Raw genomic sequence first — 20,437 nt, forward strand, 5'->3', positions numbered from 1 at the left:
TTAAATAAAGAAGAACTGCTGCAGGGCTTCTCACCAGTTCTACTGCTAGACGTGATTCAATTTATTTTTAAAATCCCTCTTGGTGCTTAAAAGGCCCAGAAAAGCAATGCCGTGATGGGGCACTCGGGAGAAGGAATGACAAGCAGTGTGAGATCCCACTCTTTGGCCCTGTCCTCCTGAGGGGCAAAGACCCAGGTGCAGGTCGTTGGCTCTGGGAGAAAGAGGGTCAGAAAATGGCTGCTGCTCTCACTGTCTTGTTTTTCCACTCAGCTCCAGTATTGGTACCTGTTACACAGAGCAGTGCAGCGGTCTGCTGCCCTCTCCGAGCACCTCATTTACTCCCAAGATTTCCAAGTGTGCCACAGTGGGCTCTTACAGCATATCAAATCCAAGAACTGTTGCCTTTTATAGAGCAAGCACCCACCTGTGTGAAGCTAAGGCTCTTAACATCCATCATATATGTTCTCTTACCCGGACATCTGAATGTGGTCTGAAGCCAGTGCTGTGCCTTGAATCTTTGATCCCCTTTCCCTGTCCCCATGGTGGGGGTGTAGGTCTGGGTTCCAGTGTTCCTCTGAGCAGCTGCTGGGACTCGGTCCCCACATAGCAGTTCTTGCAGCTCTAGGCAAATTGCAGTAAAGATCCCATGGGAAAAATGAAGGGAGAAATCTCTCCAGCCTCACAGCTGAAAAGTGAAGAAGCAGTGGAAAGAAATACTTAAGTGAGCTGCATTGAATATCTCAAAGCGTACTACATTATTTCCCTGTAAGACACTGGTTTTTGCACAGCAGTTGCCTCCAACCCATCCCTAGTTTTAGACCTAGTTCTGTTTTGTGCTCAACTCCTTTAAAACCCAGGTGTTTCAAGCATGATAACAGCAGCATGGGAGCGTAAATCCCTGAGGCCTAACTGGAAGGGTGTTTCTCTCTCAAGCCTTTCAGCAATGGGCTGGTGACAGTGATGGTTCCCCAGCTCCGTCGGGAGAACAGCCTCCTTCTCTGGAATGTCTTTGACTTGAACACACCTGTCCACACTTTTGTGGGACATGATGACGTTGTGCTGGAGTTTCAGTGGAGGAAGCAGAAAGAAGGTGAGTTTGGGGCTGGATGTGCACACTCCCTTGCACTGTGGCTGTTGGCTAACCAGGGTGTGGATGCCTGGCTCCTGGATACAATGCTTGTGCTGTTGGCGTTTGACTCTTGCTTTTCATTGGAGTAGCTCCGACCTGCTTTCCTGCCCCCCCTCAAGCTACAGCTGTTTTATACCTGGTTTACAGCAGTGCCCACAGAGCATTGCCCTGTTGTTTCCATGCTAACAAAGCAAATACACTGAATGCTTAGTGGGTCAGCGATGACTCTAATTGCTTCCACTCTCCTATAAGTCTATTTTTAAATGAATCTTTCATTATAAATTATATGAACTGGTAGATGGGTGCGTGAATGCAGGCACCCTCCCCCTGCTCGGAGCTGCAGGCTGACCCATTAACACCTTGCATCACTGCCTGGATCAGCAGCCTCCAGTGTGTCCCATACCACAAAACCAGAAAACCCTCCTTATGTGTGTGCTGGCAAAGACAGGGAAGGGAGAGTGTGGAATAGAGGGGCTCCTGTTAGAGTTCAGTCCTGACTAAATTTTCCAGAGTAGGCAGCTAAATATAGGAGATTCCATATGAGAGGCTGGATCACCACACAGAGCACAGCTTCGTTTCCAGCACCTCAGCTGCCATCGACAGAACAAGCACGTCTGACTTTGGTGTCACTTGTGGTACCGCTTTGCAGTGCCATGTAGAAGTTCTGGTACAACTCTCTTGACTGCAGCTGCTGGGGCAATTCAGTTAAGTCACCTTCTTCTCTAAAATTTGCTTTTCCTCTTTCTAAAAGAGGAAAGCGATATAGAACCGTATTAGGATCCAAACGTGCAATCTAAGACAGCTTGTCTGTGAACATTCAAGCAGACTGGAACCACAGTTGTGTTGTCTCAGCTGAGTTAATAGATACATATCCAAGCCTGGAAGTCATGCTCATCTTAGGCAACATAAATCAATCGTACAGGCGTTCCAAGTCTGTTTCAGTGTAGAGACTACCAAGATAGTGCAAATCTCCTTCCATAGATTCTGCTGTGCTGTATTTAGGCAGCACTGTGCCTCAGCAGAGGGACGTAGGAAGCAGCTGTGCAGCAGCAAATTCCTAAATGCAGCAGCTGTTTGACAGGGGAAACTTAATCTGTATCACTGGGCCTAAATATGGACATAAATAAGCCTGTGTACCTTTATCTGTGGACAGATAGTATGTGGCTAGATGTATTTCATTACAACCTGAACTTGTCTTGGCATCATCCAAGTCTCAGAATGAAAAAGGGGGAGGGTAGAACCAGCTTCTCCTAGCTTAGAAATGTTTTAAAACATCTGCATCTTGAAACAGATATGGTGAACTAAAAGATATTTTGATTTTACAGTTATTGTAAAAAATAAATACGTTTTTGAACTGTATTATTTCTTCTGTTTATGTAAGTGTTGTAGTAGAGCTTATTTGTTCCTAATTGGAAAACTCAAATAACGTTCATTATACTTTGTGCTTTTCACTTGTACGTTATACCCCATGTAGAGGTTTAACCGTGTTGCAGGCAGACATAAAGGCTGATATGCAAAGGTTGGTTCAAAGTGGAATAAGACTCATTCTGCCTTCCAGCTTAGTACCGTACCCATTGGATCTCCTTGCTTGAATCTGTTTACGCTGAATGTGGGGCTGTGATGGTCTCTGTTTTCAGCGGAGCCTTTAAGTTGCTTCTGTCTTTTCTAGGTTCTAAAGACTACCAGCTGGTTACGTGGTCCCGTGATCAGACTCTGCGGATGTGGCGGATTGACTCTCAGCTGCAGAGGGTACGTGAACACTTTTGCTCTTGAACTTGTGAGAGTTTTCTTGCAGGCTGTGTTCACCTCCCTTTCCTTGTGCTCCCAGTCACTCCTCTGATACCCTAAAGCTGCAAACGCAGCAGCCAGCTACCACTTCACTTTTCTCTTCAGCATCAACCCAAAAACATCCCCGAGGAGACCTGTGATTAAAGCCTCTCTGTGTCTCAAAAGCTTCTGTGGAAATGCAAGGCTGCTTTGTTGTAGAAGTTGTTTGGGGAAGGTGGAAATCAGTTACTGCTTGCATTGCCTCTGAAGATGCCACCTCTGTGGCTGCAAGACTATGTGACTCTTCCTTGGCATTTTAGGTATCAGGTAAAGATTGTGCCCTCCACTTCCTCCCCTTCCTCCTGTTGCCTCTTAGCCTGGTGCAGGCAGCGCAAATCCTGTTCTACCATCTGGCAGCAGCTGCAAATTGCTGTTGCAATTACTAGTAGAGATGTGCTGGGTCAGACTAGAGGTTCATATGGCCATGATGGCCCATATTGCCCTGTCTCATCTTCAGCTGTGGATGTCTTGGAAGAGGATAAGAACAAGGCAAGTATGGAGTGATGTTTCTCTCAAATGCCCTCCCAAGCCTCCTGCAGTTTGCAGCTTAGGGGCTCATTTGGTCTGATGTCTTTGTATTTGTTAGAGCTTGATTAACTTAACTTCTCCAGACTTGTTCTTTTTTTGCACCTGTGTAAATTTTTGTCATCTTAAACATCCTGTGAACAAGGAGGTTCATGGCTTTTCTGCATGCTGTGTGGAAAAACAGCTCCGTTCATTTGTTTTACAACCTGCTAGTTTCCTGACATTTGAGAGGAAAAGAGCGGGCAGCTTGTCTTTGGCACTCTCAGTTCTGTAGACCTCCATCATATCCCTCCTCAGCTGCCTCCTGTTTCAAGTCTAAAGGTCTTGATGTACTTCATCCCTTGTTCAAGAACTTTGGTTGTCCTTTTGCCTTTCATGAACCTTTTCCAGTTCTGTTATACGCTTGTTGGGATGAGGATCTGAACTTTGTTCTTTCCAAAGAATTCCCAGTACTCATTTAGTTTTTTAGATTGTTGGGCATAATTCCATGAAAACATCAGCTCAGTTGGCCTCTATGTCTTGTTCACTCAGTCAGCTTGAACTTGCCCATTTTCCCCTATGTGCGTTGCTTTATGTTTGTCTGAACAGAAGTTCATCTTTCATTTTAATACAGTTATTCCTGTAAGGTCCTTCTGTGATTGTTTGCAGTCAGCCACTCTTGTCACTACCCTGAATAACTTGGTGGCATCAGCAAACCTGGTCATGTCACTATTCACCTCCTATTCCAGGTTTTTAATGAATATTTGAGAAGCATGTGTTCCCAGCACAGATTCTGCAGGAGTCCTGCAGGTCTGTAACAAACCTTCTCTGTGAAAAATTACCCTTTACTCCTACCTGACATATCTGTGAAAATTTCATTTCTTTCCTGCCTTTAAACCAATTGTTCATCCGTGTTAGAGCATTTACCTTTCCTCTGCTGGCTCCCACTTTTTTGTCTTTCTCTAGATCAAACTATACACATGATGGCATGTTATTGGTGACCAATGCTGTAATTTGCTACATTGTACCTTTATCCTTTCTCTTCCCTGTGTTTTGTCTCTTCATCTTCCCTATTTTCTTGCACATAACTTAAAATACAAGTTTTCGTGGTTTCTTTTTGATACAGAATCTAGAGCGCTTGGGCCCCTAGTATGTACCTGGTTCTCTAGATCCTACTGGAGTGTAAATATCAAAAGCAGAAGGTGTGCTATTATTTTATCCAATATAAAAATGAAACCAGTTTTGACAAAATAATCCAAGGACTTAAAGTCATATCAGCTTTAGTTTTGATTTAAGTAAAACCTCTGTTACTTAGACTAGCCGTGTCAACTAAGTGTCTTTGTAAGTGAGCTGGAGACTTGACCAGGCTGTCTGAGGTGACAGAGCTGAGGATGCTGACAAGTGGAAGATGACCTGTCTTTGTCACAGAAACAATACTGAGGGCTTAGTCATGACTGTTGCGTGGACAGATCTACCTGGCAAATCCAGCTCCCTGGAGAAACAAGCCGTTTAGTGGTGGCTCTTTCCCCAGCATGGTTTCTATTGTGCAGCATTTGGGTGTGTTTGTTCTTTTCAGCTGTGCGCTAACGATATCCTGGATGGAGTTGAGGACCTCATCGATGGGATTTCTCATCTACCAGAGCCAGACAAGGCCCTTCACCCCCAGGACTCTGAGCCCCAGCATAACTCTGGGCATGGGGATGAAGAAGGTGAGACAAGCGATGGGTTGTGGAACTTCGAACACCAGCTCGCTTTGTATTGGGAAGATGTTGCATTACACTGTAAGAATATAACATTGTAGGCAAAGCACAAACTGTTGCAGTTTCAAAGATTAACAGATTCCTCAAAGCTAGGGGTTTCTCAGGATGGTCCCACCAAATTTTTTTTTCCTGTAGCACAGTGATGTCATTCCAGCTGTAAAATGGAACTCTTCCTTGTCACTAGTAGCATTTAACTGGATTGTCTTTAGGTTATGGTTGTGGCTTCCTGAGAATAATAAGGTAGATGGAAAGACATTTCCAGCTCTTAAGGTAGTTCAGTTTAAGCTGAGAGATGAACCCAGAGAAGAGGGGAGCATTTGGGTGAAGCACTCTTGACACAAGCAGCTTACATCACAGCACTTCTGCTGGGATCACTGCGTGAACTGGTTTAACATGGAGGTGTTTGCTGGTGTCTTCTCCCATCCACCAGAAGTAGCACAGAGAGCTTGTGCAGTTTTGTTCACCAGGTACTGATGGGAGGTGACTAAAGGCTGGCAGAGCGGGGGGGAAGGATGGTTCTTCTGACTTCTGAGTACCAGATGGGTGGATGGACTTTAACAGAAAGCATTGATTTGGCTTTATGGAAGAGAAGGCAAACAAGGAAGGAATACAAAGGAGCATTTGTTTGGTTAAGGCTCTGGCCAGGTTAAACATTCAGGGTGTTAGTGTTTGAAGAGTGTAAGTACCAGAATAGAAGAGATTGCCACAGCTGAGACCCATGGTGATGGTGTGCATGTGAAAAAGCTGTCTAAAGAGGTTTTTGTGTCTATTACTGAGCAAGAAGAATCGGGTGCTCCCATGTCTTTGTGTTACCTTGGGCTTAAATTCACAGTTCCTTTCTGTATTGTAGCGGGGTCCTGCCATGGATCCCCATGTGAGAGGCTTACTGGGAAGCAATTTGATTCTCCCTCTGACTTGCCAGCAAACTGGAGAGAAGAGGAGGAAGTGTTCTGTTATCTGTCCTCTGAATAAAGGAGCCAACTGTGAGGTCCCTGAGGGAAGTCGTCTCTTCCTAAACTGGAAGTTTCTTGCCCATCAAATCCCAGTGAATTTCCTCCCTTCCACCTAGCCTGTGCGGCAGCAGAACACATTTGTAGAGGCTGTTGGCACCTCATGATGGTTTTATAGTGGTAGAAAGAGCCCTGGTTACCTGTGCTCCCTGTGAGCAGTACTGTGTGGGAAACCACAGCTTCTCTCACTCCGGCTGGGAGCATTCAGTGTTCTCATTCTGGCTGCCTGAGCTCTCTTTTTCCTCAGGAGAGAGTTAACACTTTCACTGTCACATTCATACATGGTTTCTTTGTGGGTCTGGCTTTGGCTCAGACTGTTAAGGTTTCCCCTGCGAGCAGAGGGAATGCAAATGCCTTTTCTGTAGCAGGGTAGGTTTTGCTGCGAATACCATGCCTGCAGGATCAATGCACAACCAAGTCCCTAGGTAGGAATTTCAGGTTCCTTCTAGCCTAAAAGCTATTGTGGACTGTTCATGTTTCACCCTGGAGGTGGCTGCATTTCAGCTGCAGAAAAAGCTTTGTGTTATATTAGTAAAGCACCCTGGGGGATCTTTGAAGAAAACAGCGCTCTGCAGATAAAGCAGAAAACCCACCAGCTGTGTGTTCAGTGTGCAGCTCTCCTCACTGGTTGCTGCTTATAAAGGATCTTTAGGAATCTAGACAAATATGTGATGTTTGGGGGATTAGAAACTAATTGGAAGGGAATAGGAGGAAAAGACAAAAGAAGGGTGCTGCCCATATCGGGAACCTCAGAGATGGCTTTTCAGTAAGCTATGTGGTGTCTTCAGCTAGAAATAATTATCTTCCCCTAGAGCCACTGATCTTCCTTTAATCCCTTTTTCAGCTGCCTTTTGTGAAGTGTATCTAAGCACTATAATAAAATCACAAGCAGGAATGAGCAGCTGAGCATCCTACCTATCCAAATTCAGCAACCCACTGGGCAGCAGTAAAACCAGATGTATTTGTCCCAGCAGCAAAATCAGTAACTTTTAGGCAAATGCTTATAAAAAGACAGCTTTTTGCATTTCTTTTAATTTATTTTTTTGCTAGGAATAGTCTGTGGAATGTGATATTGCAATACAAGAGTCACAGCTGCATAATCATGACTTTTCTTGTGTCCTTGGAACCATCATAAAAAATGTATTTGATCTTCTTAGGAAGTGGTGCCACAGCAAAGCCCCCTTCAGAAGGAGGTGCCCCTGTCCTAATGGGGGTACACGGCAAAAGCCAGGCATGACCATGGGCACGGACCAGTTATTCTGAAACTCAGTCAAGTTTGCTATCTTAACCATAATTCCTTGTGTCCTGCAGCGCTTGCCTGGCTTTTAAAATGTATTCTGGCCTTCAGGGGTTATTGTCCTCCTGAAAACTGTTGAGAATGAAACTGAACAGCTAGACCCAGCACTTAGATGATTCTTTAAAGACCATTAAAGCACCAGAGTGTTTGGCAATGTTAAATGCACATGGCTGCTACAAATGAGTTAAGCCTCACATTGGGCCAGAAATACCCTGTTCTCTCTCCCAAAGACTTATTACACTTTGGAAGCACTTTCTGAAAGCCAAGAGTGCTGGCGTGTGAGTCCCAAGACTAGAGCTCCTCCTGGAGACTGCTTTGGCAGCGATTCTTTCCCTCTGAACTGAGACCTCCAGTTCAGCTGTTTGTGACTCTGGCCATTCTGTACAGGGAGGAGAAAGGGTCTCAGATGAGTAGAGACAGACCATTTAGGGCTGTACAAGGTACAGGCAGCTTCCGTAACCTTCCTGGGAAACCTGTGTGCAGACAGGTTTGTTTTTTTGAAGAGCACAGCTCAGAAGCCTGCCTCTAAACCACAGCTGAGAGTTTCTAGCTCGCAGGTCTTTTCCAGATAAAACTCATACCTCCTCGTGTAGAAGAGCAGAGGGAAGCCTGCTGTCTTGGCTGCCTCTTGACATTGCATGTCAAACATCTGTCTGTTACAGTGTGTCTCAACCTGTTCTCCATTTTTCCTGTCAGCCTTAAAAGAAGATTTTCTGAATGACCCCCTGGTGGGAAAGAAAACGGACCAGCTGGGGCTGCCTCAAACACTGCAGCAGGAGTTTTCTCTGATCAACGTGCAGATCCGAAATGTCAACGTGGAGGTAGAGAGTTTCCTTTTGCTGACTTCTTAACAGGGGATCCGGGTGACCTGGCTCATCGGAGCTTTTTGAGGGGAACCTTCTTTGCTGCGGTGACTGCTGTCTGTAAACAAGATTTATTTTGAGCTGCAGAGATCCTTTTGGCCAGGGGTAGTAGGAAAAGGATAATCCCAGACACTGGGAGTGAGAGAAGTGTTTCACCACTGGCACTGCTCCCAAGAAGGCTGGACAATGTTTTTCTCTGCCTAGAGTGAAAAGTGACTGGTTGCACTACATGTAGCTGATCTCATTTCAGTTGTTTCTGAACCCCATCTGCTGAGCCCTCCTTGCCTACACGCTCTCCCTCAGTTTTGGCATCTCCCTTGCATGCCGAATGCTCCTCTGGAGGCACAGCAACGTGCTAGAATGGGAGGTGTGAGGCAACTGCCTGTTTCCTTTCCCCACCCTGGTAGTTCCACAGCTCATGCACGTTGAGATAGTTTTATGATCGAGTGGTATATGATCTCGGATGGTGCGTGGGCCTGGAGCTCTCTGTGCAGTGGCTGTGGGGAGCAGATTTGGGCCCAGCCTGGGCTGGCTGTGGTCTCCAGATGCTGTGATGCTGGACTGGCAGTCTGCTGGTACGAGCTGAGTCTGTCCGGATCTGCCTGGGGTTTTTTGCTGTCACTGTGTTTACTGCCCTTGAGAATAGCATGACTTCGTCTTCCATGCGTGTAGAAGAATCAACCCCTCACCATGAATTTAAGCCACTAGAAGTTTAAAGGCCCTTGGAGATCTAACTACAGAGCAATTGCTTTTCTTCATGCAGATGGATGCAGTGAGTCGCAGCTGTACAGTGTCGGTGCACTGCGGCAACCACAGAGTCAGGATGCTGGTGATGTTCCCTGTCCAGTATCCCAATAATGCTGCACCATCCTTCCAGTTCATCAACCCGACCTCAATCACCGCCTCCATGAAGGCAAAGCTGCTGAAGGTGTGTGGGGACTGTACACTGTCTTTATAAATATACAAATGCTGGACACTTGATGTCTAGATTATTGATACAGTAAAACATCTGACCTTGCTGAAGGCGAGTTGTCACTTCAAACTGATACCTTGTGGAGCTCCTAGGATGAGGTTTTTGTTGGACTCGCAGCCCAGTATTTCCCTTCCTCCACTTTTTGGACGTGTGTTCTGCACTGCTACTGCATTTCTGTGTGATGCATGTTGTGTAAGGATACCTGGCATCCATCTCTTCATGCAGTTGCCCCCAACTTTATAATAGACAAAATGACCAGCTAAGCATCCAGCTGCAGAAAGATAATATTTTTTGAGCTGGGGTGTTGCTTCCTGCTCTCCTCCACAAACTGTTTTGAAAGTGAGGGGACTTTTTACATAGGTCCTGCTAATTCCAGACCAGGTGTTTTGTCATCTGGTGTAGGAATTCCTATTGCTGATGAAATCTCTTCCCCAGCAGCAAGCAGATGAATTGATTTGGGTTCCTTCCTGGAAAAAAAAAGAAAAAAAACTGATTCAATTTGCCACAAACAGGTATGGAACATGTGGGCTACAGTAGTGTAGAAGCCCAAATCCTGGTTCAGAGTGTACTGAATCTAGGTGAACCTTGAGTGCTCTGATCAAAGCTCACAGCCGTTCCTCAAAGCAGACAGCACACCAATCGATCAGTGTGGCTCCAGTGGGTGCTACAGGGTGTCTTTGACACCTTAGCCTCTTAGCTGCTCTGTAGACAAAAAAGGATGTGAGAAAGGTGTGGATGTAACCGTGATTCAAGCTGCATCTTGTATGTATTCCAGATACTGAAAGACACTTCTCTGCAGAAAGTGAAGCGGAACCAGAGCTGCCTGGAGCCCTGCCTGCGTCAGCTGGTCTCCTGGCTGGAGTCTGTTGTGGTATGGAGAACTGCATGGGCTTTCTGCCCTAGTTTGTTGTCTTCTCCCACATCCCACACTTCTGACTCTGCAGTGAGAGTCTGGCCTCATTAGCCATGTAAACAGACCCCTGTGACTGGCCGTTACATTTGTGTAAGCACTTCTGGTTAATGTTGAAGAAGACAGAATGGATGATTAGATGTGTTTTGTTTCTGAAAATCAGGCCCTGAGGGTTTGCTGCTTTGGGGAACTCTGCATGTCACTGATATTCAGTTAGCAGGAATGACTGGGGGTTGGAGCGTCTTAGTGGTGCCTGGTACTTCCCAGCTCTGAGCGTGTCTCACCGAGTGCCAGGGCATGGTTATCTGTGAGAGAAGATAAGAGGCCTCAGGGAGCCGATGAATTCATTCTTGTCTGAAAGGCAGTGGCAGATGTCCTCACCTCCTCAGTTCTAGTCAAAGATCCTGCTAGTCCTATTCTAGGATCTTTGTTTTATTCCCTTAAAAAAAAAAAAACTGGGAAAGTCTGTTTTTTCTGAAGCCTTGTGCTAGGGTTTTGTAGACATAATACTGCAGATAAATCCAAGTCACTCTGCCCTTAGCTGAGGGAGATGTGATACCTACTCAGCATCCCAGTGTCAGGTATTAGGCCTGTGTGTGGGTGAAGGTTACTGGAGTGGGTGCTTTAGCATTCAGGAAAGGATTGGAGAGTCTCCTCAGGTTTCTTTTGCAAGAGTTTTTGTTTATTCATCACAAATAAAGGGCTTTTTTTTATTTGGGAAGGCTTAATTCTGCTTGGTTTCAGTAGGAATGTTTAAGAGTGGGAATTTTCTCCATTGTATGGAAGTCTGATGACTCAAGCTTTAAACCTAAGCTGTATTACTATTTATCCAGATAAATGCAGATTTCTGCCAAAATTCCAATGGATAGGCCTGAAGTCCAGTATTTCACACCGCCTGTGTTCCTCACTTCCAGACTCCCAATCTGCATTTGACCCCCCTCAGTTGTGTGATATCCCTGTTTAAGGAGACTTTGTCTCACTTGAATCATTGAGGTTATCAGGTTTAGCTCAGCTCCCTGTGTTGACAGTCATATCCATAGTCTGAAGGTCATATTTTCTATAGACTTTCCCAGTGTTTCACCCAAAGTTGAACTCTGTATTTCAACATGGCTGTGGTGAGAGGGAAATCTGTGGACAAGCAGCCAGAGAAATCGTTCCCTCAAAGGTAAATGTGCTTGCAAGTGCCTTTGCAGCAGAGCAGTAACCATGGTCTGTGCTCGATCTGCTCTGGCTCAAAGGCCGAGCACCTTCTGTGAGGCTCCCTGGCACTGCGATCTCCTGTGCTCCAGCTGGGTTTCCTTCCTGTGGCAGCAGAAGTGTGACCTTGAGTAACTTCTGTTTCAGAACCAAGAGGACAGCACGTCCAGCAATCCCTACGCTTTGTCCAACTCGGTAACACCCCCCTTGCCCACGTTCGCCCGGGTCTCCAATGCCTATGGCTCCTACCAGGACTCTAACGTCCCGTTTCCACGGACCTCTGGAGCCAGGTTCTGTGGTGCAGGTTAGCGCCATTGCTGATATGTTACAACAGCTCCCCGGGGAACAGTCATCTTAATATCTTGGGGAACACTTGCCTCTGAACAAGACAAGACTTTGATCACTGCCATGCGATGAGTAAGAAATGGTATTAAAGTAGCGATGTGATAAATTTACAGACAATGAAACTAGTTAGCAACTGTTTGCAGTTGATGGTGCATGTGGGATTGTAGGACTTGGAAATACAGGACTTGTGACGTGCCAGAGGCATTGTCAGACCTCTCTTTTACAAAAGACTGGGAATAACTTTTCCTTGCATAGTTCTCTCCTACCACCATCAAACTGCTGGATGTATTCCAGTGCTCAGTCTTCCCAAAGTTCCAGTCATTTGGGGTTGAACTTACCCCTTGCTGAAGCCATATTTGTGTTACTAACCACTTTTTTCTCATTCTGCACACTTTCTGTTGTCTGAAATAGTTTTCCCAAGATTATTGGGAAACTTCCTCTAAATGGTAGATGAGGTACAATCATGTCCAGGTTTCAAAGAAAGTGCAAAGATCGTCCACAACGGATTTCACTCAGACCTTAACCTATTTTTTAAGTTCCACTGAGCTGTTTCATATGCAAATGTACCTCCTCCAGACCTGACTGCATCCCAGTTTGAGTATGTTTTGAAAACTGCTTTTCATACAGGCATCGCCAACTTCCCAGCAAAAGTGAAACAGAGTAGTATTGCATTGAATAGGCTCGGAAACCTGGTGAACATCACCTTTGCTCTGGGATGACAAGTTCTGGTGAAGAGTTAAAACATGAGTTACGTATTAGCTCATTTTCTTTTGCTGTCTTTTCTCTAACCTCTGTAAGCCACTTGAGTTGATGCTTTAAAGGCAATCATCTCAACCAAACGTGCTCTTTAATGGGCTTGCAGGGAATGTATTTGAGTTAAGAAAATTAGCTTGTCTGCTTGTAGTTCACAAGTGCTCAGGGTGGTAGGTAGGCACCCAGCCCCCTCACTCTACCTTAAACAACCAGATTTCCCTGTGTAAACCACCCCGGGTAACCTCCTCCTCCTTGTGTGATCTTTATGCTGTGTCCTGTCTCTTCAGGGTACCTGGTGTACTTCACAAGACCCATGACCATGCACCGTGCTGTGTCCCCAACGGAGCCCACGCCCCGGTGAGTACTCAGTGTCACATTGGAGGTGTGCTGTGTCACGGGCAGGAGAAAATCACACCCTCCACTGGAGCTACTGACATCTAGTGTTCGCTGCGCCCTCGACACAGAGAGGCTAGTCCCTTGTGTCGCTGGCCCTGAGCCAAGATGCCTTCCTTCAACACCACCTGAAACATTGCTCACACCTTGGTTCGTGAAGATGTTGATGTGAGCCTCCAGGGCAATGTGGTGGGTGAAAGCTCCTGAAAGTGTGATCCCTTGCTTCCAGGTCCCTGTCAGCCTTGTCAGCGTACCATAGTGGCCTCATTACTCCCATGAAGATCCGCACAGAGACTCCAGGCAATCTGCGTTTGTACAGTGGGAGTCCGACACGCAGCGAGAAGGAGCAGGTCTCCATTAGCTCCTTCTACTACAAAGAGAGGGTAAGTACCAGACCAAAATGCCTTTCCTAACACTTCTGTTTTTGTGATCTGTATTTTTTTCATATAGCTGTGAGCATTGCTAGTAACAGAAGCTTCATATTCCTCTCAAGAATGCGTCTTTTTTACAGGCAGCCCTGTAAAAATGTCAGGTGGATTTATGCCCTATTAGTATCTTCTTTACTGATCCTCTCTAGCATTTGACCTGCTTATTTTGATATCTCTCTAGTCTCCCTTTGCATTACATAGGGTTACAGTCTCACACTTAAGAAGTTGTAGTTTCCAGATACGTATGTGTAGGCAGCTCTGTTTTTCTTGGGACTCCCTGATGTATATAACTGCAAAGGGTTGTGGCTCTCTGCAGCTTACTGACAACCTCTCCTGGATCAATGGGGTATATTTGGTTATTTCTGTTACAGGTATCTCTTTCAGGGATATGTGACCCTTTGGATATATTTTTTTTTTTTAAACAAAATTCATTCCTACGTGATTCTCCAACATTCTTTCAATCCACATACTTCTGGTTTAGGTGCAGGTCTTACTGTTGTTGCTGTTAACAAGCAAGGCTTTGGAGGAGAGTGAGATTGTTTCCTTTGTGGTACAAGAATTACAGCCTGTCCTAGTCTTTGCAGGAGAATTTATTTAAAGAGCTACCCCTGTCCTCTGCAGCGTGCTTGTCTCTGACACGCAGCTCTCTAAGATGACAGACAAGGCTAAAAATAACATGTGGAAGCAGCTTGGTGCAATTTCATGTGACCTGTCTCCCCAGCCCTTGTATTGATGGTGACAAGATTTTTGTCATGGGGGAAAATCAAGAGAACAAAGCATGTCTGTAGCCACGTCTGCTGAAAGCCAGAGAAAATTCCTGTGTTCTCCTTCCCCCTGTCCAGTTATCTCCTCATACACTGGGTTGGAAGAAGCGTAAGAACCCTAGCAGGGAGATAGCTCAAATGTTCTTGCAGATAAAATACTTTAAAAACAAAAAATATTGTACCTCCCTTCAGCAAAGGTTTTCCAGTTCTTCAGGAGTTGATATCATGGACTCTGTTAGATCAATGCTGCATATTTTGATGTCATCGTGAGGATTTTAAAAACCCTGGCCTCAGTTTAGTTAGTTCCCTGCTCTGAAGCTTGGATTTTATATTTGCATTAAACAAAGATTGAAATCTTGTGTGTTAAATTCTCATGTTACGTAACAGCCCCCAAACTGAATTTGTCAGTGATAACCAGGTATTTAAATGCCATGTAGCAACGACTGGCATTGCTGCCATTAGCAAACAAATGGAATTTGCCCATTGCTAGACAGGAAATACGTTGTATTCCCATAAGGACAGGGGAGCTACTGAACCCAACAGTTAAAAAAAATGAAACTAAACCTGGCACTGAGCCTTTCTGTGCTCATTTTAATGTTAATATATATATTTATATACAGACACATACATACATATATATATCTTTCTCACTTTTTATTGACACATGCACACTTCTCCCTTCTTCCTCCCTCTTTTTCACTTCTCAAAAAAACCCACTAAAGAATAGTGGTCAGCAGGAAGGAGAAGCTGTATCTGTACCATGGCAATGCCATCAGTGTTTCAAGCCTAGATTTCTCTTGAAGTGGGTGCACAACTGTGGTTTTCTCCCCCCCAGTTAGAAGGTCATGCGAGTGGGGACCCGGAGGCAGCTCAGCCCTGCCAGCGGGACAGCTGTACACAGGGGTGGTGACAGCGGTGTCCTCATGCTTCCCATTGGGGACTTGGCAGGGCTGGGAAGCCACTGTTTCTCAGGTCATCCCTCAGGTTATCTCCTGGCTGCAGAGCCCTGGGGCTCACAGCACCAGAGCCCAGGCTGGCAGTAATGGCTGCCCACAGGAGAGCAGCACTTTCTGGGGGCACTGAGCTTAATTTCGCTGCTTCTCCACTAGACCAAATTTCCTTCAACTAACCCGTTTCTCCTCGTGAAGCCTGGTGGAGGAACCTGTAGCACAAGGCTGTGGTTGTCTTCTCTTTCTGTGGGGCCCTGCAGTCAGCTTTGGCTCCCTGACTGCAGGGTTCTCCCAACAGCGAGGGGCAAGGGAAGGTAGATGCTGAAGGCATGGCTCATGGTCCTGACTGCCTCTCATCAGCCAGGAAGAGATGTAAAATACATTGCACACAACATAACCCTTTTTATTGTATTGACTCTTAGAGAACTAGAACAGAAATTTCTTTTTCAAGTGAGTGCACAGTAATGTGCTTTGAGAGATTCCATTTATTGTTGCTATAATACTGCTTTGAGTACTTAATGAAATGTCTGCAGGTTCATAATGAGAATCTACTTTGGAGCAATTCTGTATAGTCAATTGGTGAATTTGATTGCTCACTCAGCCTGAATGAGTTCCTCAACCCATCATGACAATTTCCATATGGCCCTGCCAAATAGAATAGTTTCTACGTCCCTTCTAATATCCTTGTATGTGGCTTTTGTTATTTGAAAATGAAAGTGAACAGTTACAGCAGGTTCCAGTCAATGAAGTCCTGGAAGATGCGGGATGTTAAAGGGATATCTGAGTAAGCAGGAATGTTTATTTAGCTCCCTGCAGATCTCTGTGCCATGGCACTTGGACAGCTGTGTTAAAAATGACGCAGTTTACACTTAGCTGCCTTCCTCTTCAGCCATGAGGAGTAAACTGGTTAGAGTAGGAACCTGGCATGTGGGGCACTAGGGCATTGTCCTCTGCTCTGCTGTCAATTCGTGGTATGAACAAGGTCACATGAAGCAGTTCAGTACTTCTTGCAGTAACACAACTCTGTGTGGAACACTTTATTCGGATTTGTGGTTGCCGAAGTCTTCCACAGAGGCTGGTGCGGGGCACAGACACAGCAGCCCTCGCTTTGCCAGGGCCATAGGTAATGTTGCATAATACAGTTGTGTGTGGATGAAAGTGGGGATCATGGTTTGCAACTGTTCATTGTGTAACAGAACCATTGGGAACAGTATCTTTTACTCTGCTGGTTCAGGGCACTTTTCATTTCAGTTTGTTTACCTTTGTCTTTAATTTTCTTGGTGTCTTTCTTCCCTTTTCCTGGGTATAACGTTTTCACATACAGATGTCTCCTCGCTCTGCCCGGCGACGTTGGTCCATACAAGCAATTAACGACTTCCCGGTACTGTGTGCTGTGCTAATACTGTCCTTGATATAACCCTGTCTTCTGCCCAAGGGCCCAAGAATAAAATGCCACCTGCCTGCCTTTGAGTAACCTGCACACAGGTGGGGGACTCGCACTCCACACAGGGCCTAGGGCTTCAGTGAGAGTGAACACACACGTAAGCGCTCAGGAGCAGACACTAGTTTGCAGGGTACAAATCCTGACCTACCAGGTGCCTGTTTTACCTGGCCAAGCAGTCAGGAAAGGATGCCAAGGGGTAGTTTGAAGTGTAAGAAAGGATCAGCCTCTAAGCAACAGAGGGTGTCCTCTGCAGAGGACCTCAAGGATTATTATGCATCATCAGCTGGCTGCTGAGACTGACATTAGAGCACCTCACTTCTGAAAAAGATGAAGCCTTGCAGGAGAGTGGGGATCACTTAAGAGCTGTGGAAGAAACAAAGTGGTTGAGTTGCTGACAGCAACCTGTCATCTCATTAAAATGAGCTCCCTATTCTCAGTGCAATGCACCATAAAGTCTTATTTCCTGGAGCAATAAGTAGAATTTCTCCTTAATTCGTGATCTCCCAGCCCTTGGAATTGCACCACCCTGCATTCAGTTGGAGTGGTTGCACTTCCAGCCACACTTCCAGGCTCCTCCTGGCACCTGCCCTTCCAAGATGGCTTTGACAGTCCTTTCCATTAGTCAGGTCCACATGTCCCTCACATGAACATCATTCATGTGAACATCTTGATGATATCAGTGTAGCTCAAGCTGTGCTGTAATTTTGGGCAATTACTATCTCATCACTGCTCTGCCAAGCATAGGCAGAGCTTGGAAAACTCAATTTCAATTTAAAGATGATCTCTTCAGATCTTTCTTAACGTCTGTGTGAACAACTGGGTTTTTTTACAGCTGCTGTCCTTCATGCTGTCTCTTGATAAGACAGCAGGGAATAAAATAGGATCCTGTAACACCTAATTTAACTTGGTGTAATAGGATCAAGCCTTTCTAATTACAACAGCTCTAAGACTATACTAGCAAATAATAGGTGAAAGAAACCAGAAGTCGTTTACTTGACTCCATCAAGGCTTTTTGCAAAGAGCTAATAAAGAAATGTGAGCAGCGGAGGCAAGGAGTTAATTTCTGTATTGGATCAGGAACAGTCTGAAAGGAAGAAAGAAAACCAAACAAGAAACCTGTCAGCTTGTGGTGTGGTAGATTGTGGTGCACAAAGGGCCACAGTTTAATTCCCTTACCACTGGCTGGGAAAGAAGAGCAAGTAGCGATGTGGTAAAGTTATAATTTTGTGTAACGTATACTTAAAAATGATATGTGGATTAGTCCAAACCTTGAAGGTTTGATTGTATTTGTGGATAGCCTTTAGAACAGGCCAGTCACGCTCTCCAATGTGGGCTGTAGTGCCCAAGGCGAAGCCGCGGGCATGCACGAAGAGAGGTGTGGATTATTTCTGCAGACCAGGTACTTCCTTCTGGAAGGAGAGGTCAGCATTGCTCAAGGTGCACAGGGAAGCAGGGGCTTAGCAAGTCTAGAAGAAGGAATAATTCTTCATTCTTTCTAGGTAATGACTAGCCTCTGCTCCAGCAATACCTGTGCTTCAGGGCAGATGCCAGCTATTCATTGATGGAAGTGATAAAGAAATATTCCTGCTGTGAAGCGCTTGATTCAAAAGTGCCTCAGATTTTTTAGCCCCTTTGCGGAAGTTACCTGGTACTGTGGGAGATGCTAGAAATAGTAAATGTTGATTATTTTCAAGAGAAAATCCACACAGTGCTGCATGACACGCATGGGGGAGTTAATCTGTAGGCAGTTGTTCAGAATAAAGGAGTGTAGCTTTCTGCAGAGAGGCAACAATTTTAAAATTTTATTTAAAAAAATAATATTAGAAGCAGCTTGAACCTGACCTCAAGCAGGTTTAACTCTTTATTTTGTAAATATTGCAGCTTAATCTTCAGCATCAAGTCTGTTCCCTTCTGCCCGCAACCTTTCCCTTTGCCCCACGAACACCAGTTTATACTACAAACCCTGAAATTTTGCACATGCTTGTGCAAAACAGGCACTTTACATTTCACGATGGTACTTAGAGCACTGCCTGTCTCAGCAGGATCCAGAGACACACACCTGACTGTGCAGCATCCTTTCCAGCAGGCACGCAGCATTTTGTAACTACTTCTGCTGAGTACGCAGTGATGATGGTGGTTGCTACGAAGCAGTTGGTGGCTTATTCTTGGGCCGTCTGTTTCTACATGTAACCCATTTACTGCCATCGTTATCACCTCAGATTGCAGCAAATTACAGCCCCAATTGGGTATGGTAGTGCAGGTGCAGGCTGGCTTCTTTAGTCATCATTCAGTGCTGTTCCCCGCTGTCACCTCCAACCCCATGACTGTCATAAATGCTCTGGTTTCTTTCCTTCTGGTGCTCTGAGGAACTGATGAGTCTTAATTTGCTGTCACTGTAGCTATTTTCTTTCTTTTCTTCCTCTCCTTAAGCTCTCAGGAGCAGCTGAGTAGATGCAGTTCTCTTTGGCGTGGATTCTAGGTTGCAGAAAGAGCTAGAAATGTAGGGGGCAGAGCAGAAGACCTGCATCTTTGACCTTCAGCTCTCAATAGTTAGCTTGGTGCACGCATGTTGATTTTTTGCATCAGCTCCAACCATTGTGTTCCCCGCTCCCCTCCATGACCTGTGCTTCAGCCCTGGGAAGAGATGTGTTTTCTGTTCTACCCTAATGCCTATGAGCCTCGGGGACAACTTTTGATAGAACCATAGTGGGAGCTTCTCCTGGGAGAAGAGGTGAAGCAGAAGGGAGAAAGGAACCTGGTGGTGGGGACCTCGGCCAGACAGACCCAAGCTAGAGCTCTCCTTGTCTCTGGTAATCCCTATTAAAAGGGTGCAAATACTGCCTGGTGGAGAGCTACTCTTGTAATTAAGGCCAGCAATTGTTTGGTTCAAAGTAGAGCTTCTGCTGTCAGTGGTGATGAGCCCTACCACATCCATGATGGTTCTTGTACTTCTGATTGTAGTTTTTTCTAACACTTTTTCGCTGTAGCTAAGGCAAACCTGAATTGTAAAAAGCAGACATTTTTAATGATGACTGTACATATGGCTTTATTATTTTATTCTATTACAATTTGAGGGGCAGGAATAGCAGTCATGGAAGTGTAGTACTGTCAGGGCATATGGCTGTTGACTGACTCTGCTCCTGGAGCTGCACCAGTAAAGAATTAGGGCTTCCCTTTTTGTCAGTACAATAGGCCAGTGCCAGGAGGAAGAAAACAGGAAGATTTCACTGTGAGTCCAAGTTTTCAGGGGGTTCTGATACATTTAACGTCTTCACGTGTCTGGTGATATGCTGACAGCAAGCAGAGGAAACCATTCATGGGATCTCTTTTCCATTCTCATCCTCATTTGTTGTCCTTCTCAAAAAAAAAAAGTGACTGAATTACCTGTGGAAAGTGATATGTGTTGTCCATGTTTCTAGTCTTTGGAATGCCTGTTGGGATGCTTCTCCAGTCTGCTCTTGCAGCAGGCAGGAGCAGGTTGAATCTGTTCCTGATGACAGGGCAGAGAAGCTGCCTCGATCAGAGGAAGCTCTCCATCGGCTGCAGGTCCTGGGGGCAGCTGGCTTACAGATGGTTGGGAGGTGGCAAGTTGCTCTCCAAATTACCTGCCAAGCTCTAAAAGCCCTTGGCGGCAGACCTGCAGACTGTGGTTCTGAATCTGCAAGCCTGGGTTCAAACGCCTGCTTCCAAACAGCACGAAGAACAGCTTTTGTTGTGGGAAGCCTGGTAGCCCTTGCAGGACAGTGCCTGAGGTCTTGCCCTAAAGGCATGTCATTGTGCTGGGGCTCCCAAGCTTTGCTCAAGTCTTGGTTTTGACAGCATCAGCAGCTCCTTGCTGCACGTACTAGGTGGCATTTCGCTGCCCTGACAGGGAATGAGGTTCCAGGTGC

General features: G+C 45.6%; 1 protein-coding gene across 1 annotated transcript in view; it reads left to right on the forward strand.

Annotated features, from left to right (window-relative positions):
* WDR59 (WD repeat domain 59) overlaps nucleotides 1-20,437 on the forward strand; it is a 48,181-nt gene that overhangs the window by 15,886 nt on the left and 11,858 nt on the right. Inside the window, exons 10-18 of the mRNA XM_065848599.2 lie at nucleotides 934-1,090; nucleotides 2,799-2,878; nucleotides 5,037-5,169; nucleotides 8,224-8,348; nucleotides 9,154-9,318; nucleotides 10,139-10,234; nucleotides 11,618-11,774; nucleotides 12,856-12,925; nucleotides 13,191-13,344. Coding sequence (XP_065704671.1) covers nucleotides 934-1,090; nucleotides 2,799-2,878; nucleotides 5,037-5,169; nucleotides 8,224-8,348; nucleotides 9,154-9,318; nucleotides 10,139-10,234; nucleotides 11,618-11,774; nucleotides 12,856-12,925; nucleotides 13,191-13,344 — 1,137 coding nt within the window. The remainder of the gene's footprint in view (nucleotides 1-933; nucleotides 1,091-2,798; nucleotides 2,879-5,036; nucleotides 5,170-8,223; nucleotides 8,349-9,153; nucleotides 9,319-10,138; nucleotides 10,235-11,617; nucleotides 11,775-12,855; nucleotides 12,926-13,190; nucleotides 13,345-20,437) is intronic.

Source organism: Patagioenas fasciata, chromosome 13 (assembly GCF_037038585.1).
Source record: "Patagioenas fasciata isolate bPatFas1 chromosome 13, bPatFas1.hap1, whole genome shotgun sequence".
Classification (NCBI taxonomy): domain Eukaryota; kingdom Metazoa; phylum Chordata; class Aves; order Columbiformes; family Columbidae; genus Patagioenas; species Patagioenas fasciata.